The sequence below is a fragment of the Megascapheus bottae genome, chromosome 14, assembly GCF_031878675.1.
Source record: "Megascapheus bottae isolate mThoBot1 chromosome 14, mThoBot2.hap1, whole genome shotgun sequence".
Lineage (NCBI taxonomy): Eukaryota > Metazoa > Chordata > Mammalia > Rodentia > Geomyidae > Megascapheus > Megascapheus bottae.
In genome coordinates, this window is record NC_143522.1 from 53,341,299 (window position 1) to 53,355,625 (window position 14,327).

Here is a 14,327-nt window from a genome sequence, read left to right on the forward strand (position 1 = left end):
CTCCCCCCAATCACTGAGCCAGCATGAGAGATGGAAGAGGGGCTGGGGCGGGGAAGTGGGCGGAGTTGCTGGGGTGGGAGGAGCTACGGGGTGGCCCTACCGGAAACTCCCACCCGGGCAGGTAGGTCGCCGAGTCCGGACGAGCCCGGCGGGGGGCGACGGCCGGGCGCCGGCAGGGGGCGCCCGCGGCCGCAGCGGGCGGCCGGGTGCGGAGCCGCCCCGGGCCCAACGCCCGGCCCGGGAGGCGTGGGACGGGAGGCGGGAGGAGGGAGGCGGCCCGCGCCTCGCCCTGCCCCTCGTCCTCTGAGCCAACCCCGGCCGGGGCAAAGGTGAACCCACCCCGCAGGCCTGAGCCATGCAGGAGGCGAGACTGCTGCTCGGTGGCTGTGCGCGGGTGTGGAAGTCCGTGAGGATGGCCAGTTGCAAGGTGACCCGCCAGAACCCGCTCCAGAATAAGGTGGCCCTGGTGACGGCCTCCACCGACGGGTGAGTGCCGGGACCCGGGCGCTCAGGCCCTCGATCCCAGGAAGCCGGGACAGCCCGCCTAGCCTTTGTCCTCGAGCGTGACTCGGGGAGAAGAGGAGGCCACGGGGCACCCGAGCCCCCCGCCCTCGGGAGTGCCGCCGCTGCCCTAGCCCTGTGCCCGTCCGGCCTTCCAAGACCCAAGCTCCGGCTCGGGCTGCCCCAGCCGACAGCTCCACCTAGAGCCCGGGAAGACCGGAAAGCGGACTCCCGAGGGGCCACCCTTCAAACTCGGGTCCCGCATTCTCCATCCTGCAGGAGAATGCCGCCGCCACCCTGTTTGGGCACCCGACAAGTCACCCAGCCTCCTTATCTGGCTGGATTTTGGTTCCAGTCAATACATATTGGCCCACCGTGCGTGGCCTGGATCCCATCCATCACCCCACCACCCGTGGGGCTCTCCTGTTTCTCCTTCCCAAAGGACTTTGCTGGATGGCAGTTCCTCGTAAATGTAGAATACAGAGCCCAGAGCTAGTGACTCACACTTGCAATCCTAGCTATGCGGGAGGCTAGGATCTGAGGTGGTAGGCTCAGCAAGAAAGTCAGAAAGCCGATCTCCAATTACCCACCAAAAACCTGCAAGAGGAACTCTGACTCAAGTGGTAGAGCACCAACCTTGAGTGAGAAAACTAAGGGAGAGCACCCAGGCTTTGAGTTCAAGCCCCAATATCGACACAAAAGTAAGTTGGTAGGTAGATAGATTGAATAAATATTCAATACAAGTTATGTGAGCTGCTCGTGGCTGGGCTCAGTAATAGGACATTTGACAAGCGTGCAAAAAGTGGTAGCCAAAAGGGACATCGATGTGCGTGAAGTAATGCACCCCTCTGATTACAATAAAAATATATGGAAAAAAAGTGGTAGCCTTATAGAGATTCCCTTCTTGAACACTTGTTTGTTAAACATGTCATTTGAAATATGATGTAAAAAATCAATGTTAATAAATTCTTTAATAAAAAAAGTGGTAGCCAGCAATTGGAAAATGTATCATCTTTATTTCTGTGAGAATATTAATTTTTTTTAACCAGCCTTTCTCATTCAACCCCAACATGTAACTAAAGGAAATCCCTTTTCATAGTTGAGAATGATGTACTCTGGTAAGGGAGATATTTGGGGACAGGGTTTTTGTTTTTTTGAGGGAGACCCTCAAATAGCTGATGTGGCTGCTGCAGCACCCCCATCTCATTCCTGTCTCCTGTCTGCATTAGATATCTGGAGATGATGTCAGGTCCAGGGAACTAATGTTGAAGGGCAAGATCATGAATCTGCCCAGTAAAGACCACGCCACTTGGCCTGTTTTACGTCTAATGGAGATACATGGGGATTATACAGAGGAAGAGCTGAATCCAAACCCAGGCAGTCGGAGCCAGAGCCCACGCTGGCAGCCTTTTTCCCTGCACAGGCTTTGACAAGTCTTTGTCTCTCTCTCTGCCTGGCAGGATCGGCTTCGCCATCGCCCGGCGTCTGGCCCAGGATGGGGCCCACGTGGTCGTGAGCAGCCGGAAGCAGAAGAACGTGGACCAGGCCGTGGCCACGCTGCAGGGGGAGGGGCTGAGCGTGACGGGCACCGTGTGCCACGTGGGGAAGGCCGAGGACCGGGAGCGCCTGGTGGCCAAGGTGCGCGGCAGGGATTAGGGCATCCAGCCAGGAGGTGGCAGAAGGGAGCCAGTCTGCTCCATCTCGTTTCCTAGACAGCTTTGGTGAGATGCAACGCAAAACTATTAACGAAAATTTAACAGTACATCTAAATATCCCACTAGTACACTAGCTTTTTTTTTATTATTGTGTGCCTTTCTATTATGTCATTATCCCAAAGTCTGAGAACCATCTGGTTCCAATCAGAAGATTCAAAACTATTCTAATATTTCAACCCTGCATCATCTCTTAGCCAGGGGAATGGGGGACTGGGCCTGGTTCTCTAGGTGTTTTTGTGTAATTGAGCAGATATGAAAGGTAAATACAATCACAAAAATAGATGTGCCCATTCCTAATCAAATAGACAATCCTCTGTGCTTCTGCTTATCCTGGGAACTTATCAGAGGCAACACACCGTATTTCAACCATCCTCTGCATGCTACTTACTGGTTTTGAGCCATACACAGGTTTTCTCTAAAGCTGATACTAACCCAAGCACAGCAAGGATTTTTCTTCCTGTTTTCGCAGACTGATTCAGATAGCTGAAGCCACTTCCCCAGGTCTCACAGCCAATAGGGAAAGAGCTATGATTCAATCTAGATCCCCAGCTCTTTGGGGTACCTCACTGGCACTTCTCCATTAGTATAGAGCCAGGCCTTAGGTGCCTATAGGGACTTTAATCTCAAAGAAAGCATCTCAGTCAGACTTTAAGTTGGTACCTGACACCACCTTCCAAGTGCAACAACCATACAAACCATCCAGCAGAGAGGTTCCCTTGCTCTCTACAACAGAGTAACAGGGAGAAACTCTCCATGAAGGCAAAGTAGGAGATTGTGCTAACCGCTTGGAAGAGAGGTATTGTGGACAGGTAAATTAATTCCCTTTCTAAGGAACAGTGTGGCAAATGTTCCAGTGTGATTGCAAATGGACAGGTATAGACCTAAGATCATCTTGCATCATGTTATAAGCTGATGGCCAGAGCCAGAGATTGGACCTTGATTTTTCAGGATGAAGGGAAACATTTAGAGAGCCAGTCAGTGACTAATCATTTGAAATAGATACAGTAACCTCCCCTCTCTTTTTATTTTCCAGTGCCAGGGGTCAAACCTAGGCCCTCTTAAAATCCTACAGGGCCAGGCACTGGTGGCTTACACCTATAATCCTAGTTACTCGGGAGGCTGAGATCTGAGGATCTTGGGTCAAAGCCACCCAGGCAGGAAAATCTGTGAGACTCTTATCTCCATTTAACTAGCAAAAAATGAAAGGAAAAAAAAAAAGGCAGAAGTGGTGTTGTAGCTCAAGTGGTAGAGTGTTAGCCTTGAGCAAAAAAAGAAAGGCAAGGGAAGAAGGAAGAAAGGAAGGAAAGAAGGAAGGGCAAGCCAGGCCCTGAGTTAAGCCCTAGGCACAGGAAAAAATATTTTACTTAGGTAAAAGTCCTCTGGCCAATGCCGGGTCTACCTAGCAGGTCCTTTCAGCCCTACTCAAATAGGATTTGAGCAATGAGTGAGAGACAGAGTGAGGATGGGGATCCAGGTGACCTTACAAAATGGACAGACAGCCAAGGAGAGACTGGGGCAGAGAGGGAAATTCTGAGTCCTTGGCATAGAGCAGTTACTGAAGAAAGACTGTGGGAAATGATGGGCTGTACAGAAAAGGTGCAAACAGGGCCATCCACAGCCTCCTGGAGGCAGTTCAGCATCTCCATAGGAATAACAAGCCATGCGAGGCTTTGAGCAGGATGAGGATGACCATTAATCAATAATAATCCAGCAATGGTAGGAAGGATCACTACAGAAGACCCTGAGCCAAGGCCATTTTTGAGAAAGCTGTTGCTGTCATCCATGTCTAAAATAGTAGTGCTGGGACTGGAATGAATTGTCCAAGAAACATTTAGCAGGAACCAACCAACATTTTTTCCTGAGCCACGTGTCAAAAAAAAAAAAAAGGCCCTGAAAAATAGAAGAGATAAGTCAAAACAACTTGGGAAGTGTGGTATGACTGATGTCAGAGTGCAGAAAAATAGGCAATTACCAGCAGTTTGAGATGTGTCTGACTGTTTCCAGCTGTTAGCCTGCACTGAGAAAACCTGCCACCATGAGGGTGCTTACTACTGTGGCAGATAACACATTTGCAATTTCTCTACTTGATGATATTTTTTTTCTTAAAAAAAAACTAATAGCGGTCAGCACACAAACCACTTTAGTGGGTAGTGATCACACAATCTAGAACAAGATTTAGAAGGAACCAGAGAAATCATAGACATCTTTCTCATTCATCTTACATGGTGTTTGTTCTGTTCCGTCAAAACTTAGCCTTTAGCCAGATGTGGGTAGCTCAAACCTATAATCCTAGCTACTCAGAGGCCAAGATCTGAGGATCATGGTTTGAAGCCAACCCAGGCAAGAAAGTCCATAAGATTCTTTTTCTCCAATGAATCGTCAGAAAAGCTGGAGGGGAGTGCACAGAAGTGTAGGGACAAAGGGTAAACAAATGCAGCAGTGGTTCTCACTAGACACTATGATGGAAAGGAATTATGTAACTTGTAGGCATGCATGGGAGGGGAAAACTGGGAGACAGCAAGGGAATGGGTGACATTGTCCAAAATGAATGAAAAGGTGGGGCCGGGAGTGTGGCCTAGTGGTAGAGAGATTGCTTAAGCATGCTACAAAGCTCTGGATTCAATTCTTCAGTGTCGCATACACAGAAAAAGCCAGAAGTGATGCTGTGGCTCAAGTGGTAGAGCTCTAGCCTTATGAAAAGCTCAAGAACAGTGACCAGGCCCTGAGTTTAAGCCCCAGGACTAGCCAAAAAAAAAAAAAAAGGCTGGAAGTGAAGTTGTGACTCAAGTCGTAGCAGGAAAGCTGAGGGACAGTGACCTCAGGAGCAGCACATGTGCACACACACACACACACACACACACAGCTACTCATTCACAGAGCATCAAACACATCACTGTTTGGTAACTAAGCCATTCACCAGGCTTACTCAAGGCAGAGTGGATGAGTGGGATTTAGTACAACACCAAAAATTAGAAAGCACAAGGAAAGTATTGGTTTTAAAAGATTATGTGACTTTAAATTTTGTCCAATTTACATATTGACAGCAATGTAGAAACAACTCGGCTTAGCAACTAGTTAGCAAGAATAATTAGTTAAAAGGCAAAGCTAACAGATGGTATGTATTGTTAATAACACCCTTTGTGTGCCAAATCTGAGGCACAAAGTTAATCAGAAGCCCATTTCATGTTACTTGCCCAAGCCATCAAAATTGCCAGATCCAGGCAAATGCAGAGTCTGGTTTCGGGATAGCTTGTATTGAAAATGTTTGTTGGCAGTTCTCCTTGGCCATCCGTTCCTCTAAAATAAGCCTTCACCATCTACTTACAACTTATAAAGGAGATAACCTCCTTTGTTCGTTAAACCTTAGTTTCTGCCTTCCATCTCCCATGCCTCTGAATCAAAAAGAAGAAAAAGAAGAAAAAATGACATCAAAGCTGAATGTGGAACTGCTTTAAACTTAGGGTGGTCTCTTTATCATTAGTCGGATAATGATCCTAACTCACTTTCTGAAGGCACCTGTGCACTAGCTCTGTGCTACAAAGTGGGAGACTGGCTAGTTCTACCACCACTAACTGGCTTTGTTGGCTGAGCAAATCCATTTACCTCTCTGACACCAAATGGGCAGGCTTCCTGTTCTTCACCAGCCCTAACATAGCATTCTGTATTGTGTGACTTTGAATGTCCTTGGGCTCCAATTTCACCACCTCTGCCAGGAAGACACTGGCTCACGTGATCAAAGGCCTTCCAGTGGTAACTTTACCTTAGTCCTGTTGAATCTGTTTCCTCATTCCCGGGGAGTATGAACAAGCCAACCTAGAGATTGGAGTAACTTATCCAAAGACAATGGACAGTCAGCACCAGAGGAAATGGGGTCAGGACTCAATGTGAAAAGAAGAAAGGGGTTCTATTGGTCTAGAAAGAGATTTGAGGTGAGTGTTGAAGGAAGATGTTCCTTAAGGAGGAAATGTAGAGGAAGGAGTCAGAAAACATCCTTGGATGAAGTGGCTGACTAGAAAAGCCAAAGAAATAAGACAACATCTTTTGAATAACCACCTTAAGCTCTTCTGCTAGGCATTGAAAGTTGAGTTGCTGTTCCTAAGAAGAAATCCTTTATCAACATTGCATCTCCTCTGACCTGAAGTCCTGACCCAGCGCTTCCTCTTCTCCAGGCCGTGAAGCTTCATGGAGGTGTTGACATCCTGGTCTCCAATGCTGCTGTCAATCCCTTCTTTGGGAACCTAATGGATGTCACTGAGGAGGTGTGGGACAAGGTATGAGCAAGCTAACACAGCAGGGGGCAGGCCTTAGGAAACATCCAGCACAAATGTGATCCGCGTTTAGCAGGCTTGTCAAATGCCAGTGTAAATGTAACACTCCACACACCCAGCGTGCACCTGGTAAAGGCCAGCTGGGTGTGGTCTCCTCTGTCCTGTTCTTCCTTCCGTTCTCTACCTTCCCCAGTTTTATCTTCTTCAGTTTGCTTCATGCCAGCCATCTTCTGCCTCTCTTCCCCAGCTCTCCCCCCCAGGGTGCTTACTCTTCTTTCTGATTTATTTCCAGCCTAGACATGGCAGCTAATAGGCCAACAACTAATCCACTTAAGCTTACACCCACCCATCCTTCTTGCAGCTGCCAAGAAAGAATGCTTTTGCATTCGTTGGGAAACATGGATAGCTGCTGGTTAAATGAAATATCAATTCTGGTAAAATTACCAAAGTTGTTACTTTATAACATAATAGCCTGCCTCTCTCTCTCTCTCTCTCTTTCTCTCTCCCCCCCGCCCCCCCCCCCCCGGCCCCAATAATGAGTATTAGACTCAGGGCCTCTTACTTGCTAGGCAGTCTCTGCTATACCTCCAATCTTTTGAAATATTTTTGTCTTGCTTTATGCCCAGCCCACCTGGGCAGCGATCCTCCCGTGTGTGCTTCCTGTGGCACTGGAGATAATTGCTCTTTACCACTGTGCTTCCCCCATAGCTGGGGTAACTGGGTGGTGCCCCAGCATTGAGCCATTGGTTGAATGGAGTCTCACAAACTTCTTTGAACCTCCATCCCCCATCTCTGCCACCTAAGTAGCTATAAGATTACAGGTGTAAGCCACTGTGCCCAGGTAAGACCTGTCCTCTTAACTATAGTTAAGAAAATCTACACCCAGATAGCCACTTCATTCTTGTGTTGCTGGGGTTTGAACTCAGGGCCTCATGCTCACTAAGCAGATGCTGTACCACTTAAGCTACACCCACTGTCCCTGATATCAAATTCAAATGCTAGAATATCAGTTTTTATATGAACATGGTGATTACATCATATTCATAGTATATTTCACCCACTTACATCTTTAATTACAAAGCCTTAATTAAAATATTTGTCTTTGTTTACCAATGTTTACTATTCCCACAAGGTTTGAAAATGGTAAAAGTCTTATGATCTCCCATGGTTTTCCTTTTTATTCTAACATCCATGATTTCTTAGCACTAAAGTTTAAGGATACTATGCCAGGAGCTGGTAACTCATGCTTGTAATCCTAGCACCCAGGTCCTGAGTTCAAGCCCCAGCACTGGCACATAAAAAGGTAAATAAATTAATTAACTAAGTTTGATACTAAAGTATTATAATTCAGAAATACTTCACACACATAAGGCTAATGTGCCAAATTTCCTTCATTAAACCAGATCCTGGTTCTGACGTTGCCTAAAGAAGCATCACTTGTGAACACTAAACAGAGACCAAATTAAAATCAGTTTTTAAAGAAATAACTTTTTAATTTATACTCCTTTAATATCATAGTACATCAAACCTACATTCAATGTTTGTTTGGTCCAGAGTTGTACAATTTTGGTTTTTTGTTTTTTGGGAGGCTTATTTTGGTTTTTGTAATTGTTTTGTGTTTGTTTTTCCAGTCCTGGGCTTGAACTCAGGGTCTGGGCACTACCCTAGGGTTCTCTCCAGGCTAATGCTGTACCATTGAGCTTTTTTCTACCATATGTGGCTTTTTTCTGTATATGTGGCATGGAGGAATCAAACCTCAGGCTTCAGGCATGCTAGGCAAGCATTCTACCACTAGACTACGCTCCTGGCCCCTGTTGTTTGGTTTTTGAGACAGAATCTTGTTATAAATTAAAGCCCAGACTGGCCTCAAATTCAACTGTTCCCTGCCTTAGCCTCCCAAATGCTGGGATTATAGGCCTGGGCCACTATACCCAACTCTACTTCTATCTCAATTTTTTTTGTAAGATTGAAATTGAGGGCATCAGAGGAGAATATCTAGCAGCATTTAGGTCAAACATGTTTGGTTAGTTTTGGGGGTTTTCTGCTTTGTTTTGTTTTTCTTATGTGTCAGTCCTTGGGCTTGAGCTCAAGGCCTAGATACTGTCCCTGAACTTCTTTTGCTCAAGGCTAGCACTCAGCCAGTTGAGCTATAGCTCCACTTACAACTTTTCAGACTTTACTGCCCACGTTGGCTTTGAACTTCCATCCTTAGATCTCAGCCTTGTATGTAGCCAGGATTACAGATGTGAACCCAGCCAAACATGTTTAAATTTGGGATGCAGACTCTTTCCATTGCAGCCCATGCCCTACTTCCTCAAAATGTACCTCCTGATCCCACTTTCTGTAAATTTCTAGAGAGTCCTGGAGGGCCAAAAGCATTCCACTACCTTGCTTAGAAGTCAGGGAAATGCTAGAACCACCCTAGAAACCCAAGTCAGGCCACATCTTCCCTGAGAAGTACAGCCCACTCTAGGACAGGTCCAGGAGATGACCCAATTCCAGGTTAAAAGGAACAAAAAACACAGGGGGGTTGGGGGCGGGATTCAAAGGACTCAAATCCAAAGCAAACCTAAGAGTCTAGGCTCATTCTCAGCTGGTTAGGAGACATGAACCTAACATGCTATCATTACCTCCCTGAATGAGCTACCTCTCACTGGGACCTTCCCTTGTCAGGTCCAGGTAAATGACTGCTGACGTCTCTCAGCTCTAATAAACCAATCCTGGAAGCCGATAGCAATTCCTTATCACTATGCCCCTCCAATACCCTTCCCATGTTGTTTCTTCTTTCTGGCTTTAGATTCTGGACATTAATGTGAAGGCTGCAGCCATGATGACAAAGGCGGTGGTGCCAGAGATGGAAAAAAGAGGGTACGGAGAGGGAGAAAGTCTGGGTGAGATAGGGCTATGAGCAGGCTGAGGGCAGTGGTCTCCACCAGGAAAATTATCAACTCTTTCTCTTCCAGAGGTGGGTCAGTTGTGTTAGTGGCTTCCATAGCAGCCTTCAGTCCATTTCATGTAAGAATCCCCTCTATTTCCATCCCATCCTTAATCCCACTCCTCCACCCCTCTAGTTACCCAATAAAGTGTGCGTGTGTGTGTGCGTGTGTGTGTGTGTGTGTGTGTGTGTGTGTATCGTTCTAGGATCATACCACCAAATCCAAATTTTATACACACACACACACACACACACACACACACACACACCTTGCCTCCCAAACTGCCCTATTGATCCTTTCCCTTGATGGCCTGGAAACTAAGAGACTAACCTATTTTTTTTCTTTCTTCAGGGCCTGGGCCCTTACAATGTGAGTAAAACAGCCTTACTGGGTCTTAACAAGAACCTGGCCAGGGAACTGGCCCCAAAGAACATTAGAGTGAACTGCCTGGCACCTGGACTCATCAAGACTAATTTCAGCAGTATGGTGAGGAAGCAGAGCCCTTGAAAGGCATCTTATCATTTTGAATGGGGAAAACCTAGTAGCAAGAGTCCTGAACTCACACTTATTTCCGGCCTCACTTCCCTAGATATTTCCATGTTTCTCTCTATTCCAGCTCCTCTGCCCACAGAGACTCCCACACTTCCCTTTCCTGAGGTGCAAGAGGGTAGACAGGAATTCAGACACTACTGACATGACACTGGGTCTTATCTCCTGACGTGGATGAGAATTGGGGAAAGCCAACAAAATGCCTCATTAGTCCTAAAAAGAATAAAACAGGGAAGGGCAGTGAGGAGTTTGGGGAGCCAAAAAGCAACATGAAGGAAAAGGGAGTGTCTCTTCATCCTTCCTCTTAGTTAACATGGGAATGGAAACTTGTTTCCCTTTACCATCCCTCAGTTTCCTCTTCTTTCAAATAAAAAAGAATCCCTTCTTCCTGCAGTTTTGGATGGACAAAGCAAGAGAGGACAGCGTAAAAGAAGCCATGGGTATTAGAAGGTAAGCTGTCACAGGGGAAGAGGAGGAAGGATGGTGGTGGAAGTGTTCCCTCCCTGACATCCCAGAGCTGACTGCTCTGGTGCAACAGATAACATGGGCTTTTCTCCACCACCTCTTAGACTTCACAGGTTCATAAACGCTATCACCACAGTAGACTTCCCAGCTGTGCTGCTTCCATTGGAGAACGCAGAGATGCTAGGTTTTCTGCAGAGTAGAGATGTGGGATAGGCCCTGACCTCTACTTTGCTCTCTACCACCCCCTCTCTGCAGATTTGAATACTGAGAACCAAAACCAGACTTGTTTAGTTCCCCCCTTGAATATACAATCATGTTTCTACAACTCAGATTGATGATCCTACAATCCTACCAAATAAAAGGAGGAAAGAGCTTTGCTAAGCCCTGAACTCTTTTGCCTAAGGAAATTGTTCTCTTCCCTAATGGGCTGGCTAAATTATTCAGACATCTTTGCTAGACTTCCTTTCCTCTAAGTTCCATGCCTCTCTTCAATTTGCTCTGTTTGTGTGTGTGCTTGGGCACTATCCCTTAGGTTTTTTTTTTATTCAGGGCTGATTCGTTCTACCACTTGAGCCACAACTCTGCTTCTGGCTTTTTGCTAATTAAATAGAGATAAGTGTCTTATAAATTTTTCTGCCTAGGTTGGCTTCAAACCAATCCTCAGATCTCAGCCTCTTGAGTAGCTAAGATTACAGGCAGGAAACACTGGCACCCAGCTTCCTTCTGTCTTTGGAGCATTCTTGCCTTTGGCTTCTCTATCTTGACCCCTCAAGGACAAATGGCAACTGTTCCTCCAGACTCTTTCAAATCCTCCCAAAACCATTTTGATAACAGGCATGATCTGCTGGTCTAGTTCATGAATAAGTCAAGGTATTGCCATCTTAGAACATTCAGTGAATGGTCCAGCCCAATGTATCTCAACTGGATGCACATTAGAATTATCTAGGGAGCTTTTTAAACTGCACTTGCTCAGACCCTACTCCGGAGATTCTTCTTTAATTATTCCACAGTGGAAACTACACATCTCTTCTTTTTGTTAAGCCTCCCAAATGACTGCAACATGCAGTCTCCAACATGCAGTTGGAGAATCACTAATCCCAGCCTTGTAGAGTTGAGTTTCTTTCTTAATTTCTTTCTTTCTTTTTTATTTATTGGTTGTGGGGCTTGAACTCTGGGCCTGGATGCTGTCCCTGAGCTCTTCAGCTCAAGGCTTCCACCCTACCCCTTGAGCCACTTCCCATTTTCTAGTGGTTAATTGGAGATAAGAGTCTCATGGACTTTAATACCTAGGCTGGCTCTGAACCTCAATCCTCAGATCTCAGCCTACAGAGTAGCTAGTATTACAGGCATGAGCCACCACGCCTGGCTGGAGACTTGAGTTTCTTATTCTGCCTAACTCTAGAGCATTTTATTTGAGTTCAATTCCCTAACTATCATTAATACAAACAGTGAAAATTAACAACTTCTTACCAAATGAACATGACCTTAAGGAACAAAAATAGATTACTGAAATAGTAAATTGAACTTGCACAAATGGGATCACTTAATCACACCATTTACTGTCATGCAGACTCCTGACACTTGAATAGTATGTACATGCGTGAAACAATTCTTCTTTTGAAGTATGAAACAATTGCTCACCATTTTATTAATAAGACTTTGGATTCTGATATTCTTAACTCCCTAAAAGTGATGTCTACAAATAGAACATATTTTAGCACAACACAATATTTATGCTTATACAAAATTATAACAGCTTAGAATCGTAATATTTTTTTTGTTACTGGTCCTGGGGCTCAAACTTAGGACCTGAGCACTGCTCTTGAGCTTTTGTGCTCAAGAGTAGTACTCTACCACTTGAGCCACAGCTCTACTTCTGGCATTTTTGCTGGTTCATTGAACTCTCTGAGACTTTCCTACCCAGGCTGGTTTTGAACCATGATCTTCAGTTCTCAGTCTCCTGAGTAGCTGAGGATTCCGGGAGTGAGCCACTGCTGCCCGACTTCTGAAAATTCTTAGTTAAGCAAATTTCTCTTGCTGTGGAACAAGTGAGGGCCTATTTGATTTTTACCTGCCTATTTCTTCCCCTTGTTCCCCAGAATCGGTAAACCAGAGGAGTGTGCAGGCATTGTGGCTTTCCTGTGCTCTGAAGATGCTAGCTATATCACTGGGGAGACTGTGGTGGTGGCAGGAGGAGCCCCATCTCACCTGTGAGCTCTTGACACAGCCTACCACCACACAGGTTGATTCCAGGGGGCCTTCCCCACCTCTGTCTGTTCACCCCATAAAATCAGTTCTGCCTATGCTATGGTCCAGCCTTCCCTGCTTCAAGGTACGACCTGATGAGGATTTCCACGGTTGCTATGGCCTTGCATAGAGGCTTCCCTTGAACATAGCAAGTCTGCTGAGGATGCATCTGCCTCTGCAAAGATCAAGTTCCTTGGTTTGGTTTGGGGTCTCTGGGGAAATTGAGGGGAAATGGAAGAAAAGGAACCTGGAGTGGAAGAAGCAGGGTTGGAAAATAAAATGCAGATGATCGCTGCTTTGAGTTAACGTGCTCATTCCTCAATGTGTGCTGACCTGAGTCTGGGCAGAAGTCTAGACAGGCCCACCTGCATGGCCCACCGCCGGCCCCGGGCCCCCCACCCTGTCTCCCGGCCTGAGCCCGAGCTCCACGCGTGGAGGTGTCTGCAGAGCTGCCAGCAGGGAGGAGGAGCAGGAGGAGGAGCAGGCTCGGGAACTCCTAGGTGCTACTCTCAGCCTCACACCCCCAGGGACGGTGCCAAGGACGCCACGGGGATCCCCGAAACCGAGCAAGCGCACAGAAAACAGGGGCCAACTCCCCAGGATCCGGCCGGGTCCTCTGCCAGCATCGCCCTTGGTGGCAAGTTCCCTCCAGGGTCAGCGAGGACGAGCAAGACGCGCGCCGAGCCCGGCGGGCGAGGGAGAAACACGGGAGGGGCCCCGCGAGGGCGACCGGGGAGGGAGTCCGAGCCCCAAAACAAAGAAATCGGGGGTCCTGCCCCCCACTCCCAGGAGCCGGGGGCGCGGCCCGCACGAGCACGGGCCCCGCCCCCGGGCGGCCGGAACGCCGGGCGGCCCGCGCGCTCGGGGCCCCGCCGGGCGGCCCGCGGGAGGGGTCGGCGCGGGCGCGCGCGGGGTCTCACGCGGCTCGGGGGCGCCGCGCGCATGCCCAGGCCGGCGCCTCTCCGGGCGGGGCGGGGGACCCGGCGCTCCGGGCGGGGGGAGGAGCGCTCGCGCAGCCGCCCCTGACGGGAGCGGGCTCGGCGGCTGCTGCAGCGCTCGGCGCCGGGGCCCGGCCGGAGCCGGGACTAGCATGTGCCGCGGCTTTCGGGCGGCGGCGGCGGCGGCGGCGGCGGCTCCTCGGCGGCGGCGGCGGCGGCGGCGGCAGCAGCAGCAGCGGCGGCGGCCGCCATGGCCAAAGCCGGCGTGGAGCTCACCCGCGAGCTGCAAGGTACGAGGTTGCCCGGGTGTCTGGGACGCCCCGTCCGGGAGCATCTTCAGACCCAAAGCTTTTCCTGCCCGCGCTGCGCCCCAGCCCGGCGCCCCCCGCCCCTGCCGGCGTCCTTGCTCCGAGGCGGTTCCTCTTCCCGCAGCCCCGGGGCTCGGGCAGCGCTGTCCGCGGAGCCCCCGGCTCTGGCCCCCTCGCCTCACCCTGGCGGTCCCGGGCCGCCCGCCCCGCTCTTCGGGGACAGGTGCAGTTCCCTGCGCTCCCCGGGGCTGACTCCGAGCGTCCCGGACCGGCCCCTCCGCGCGGCGCCCCGGCCGGGCGGGGCCAGGCCCGCCCCGCTAGGCGACGGGAGCTGCCCCTGGTCCTGACCGCCCGCCGCTCTCCCGGCACCGTCCTCCTCCCGGCCCCGCCCCGGACCTGC

General features: G+C 49.0%; 1 protein-coding gene across 1 annotated transcript; it reads left to right on the top strand.

Annotated features, from left to right (window-relative positions):
* The first annotated feature begins 239 nt into the window (after positions 1–239).
* On the top strand, positions 240–12,974 carry LOC150055319 (dehydrogenase/reductase SDR family member 4-like). The gene is made up of 8 exons (XM_090345271.1): positions 240–486; positions 1,962–2,139; positions 6,386–6,487; positions 9,282–9,352; positions 9,448–9,499; positions 9,772–9,906; positions 10,364–10,419; positions 12,534–12,974. The coding sequence occupies exons 1-8, from the start codon at positions 356–358 to the stop codon at positions 12,646–12,648; spliced, it is 840 nt and encodes a 279-aa protein (XP_090201397.1). The 5' UTR covers positions 240–355; the 3' UTR covers positions 12,649–12,974.
* Positions 12,975–14,327: the final 1,353 nt, after the last annotated feature.

Coding starts and splice junctions, on each gene's coding strand:
- LOC150055319 (XM_090345271.1), top strand. CDS start 356: ATGCAGGAGGCGAGACTGCTGCTCGGTGGCTGTGCGCGGGTGTGGAAG. Junction 6,488..9,281: donor CTGAGGAGGTGTGGGACAAG/GTATGAGCAAGC, acceptor TTCTGGCTTTAG/ATTCTGGACATTAATGTGAA. Junction 9,907..10,363: donor AGACTAATTTCAGCAGTATG/GTGAGGAAGCAG, acceptor TTCTTCCTGCAG/TTTTGGATGGACAAAGCAAG.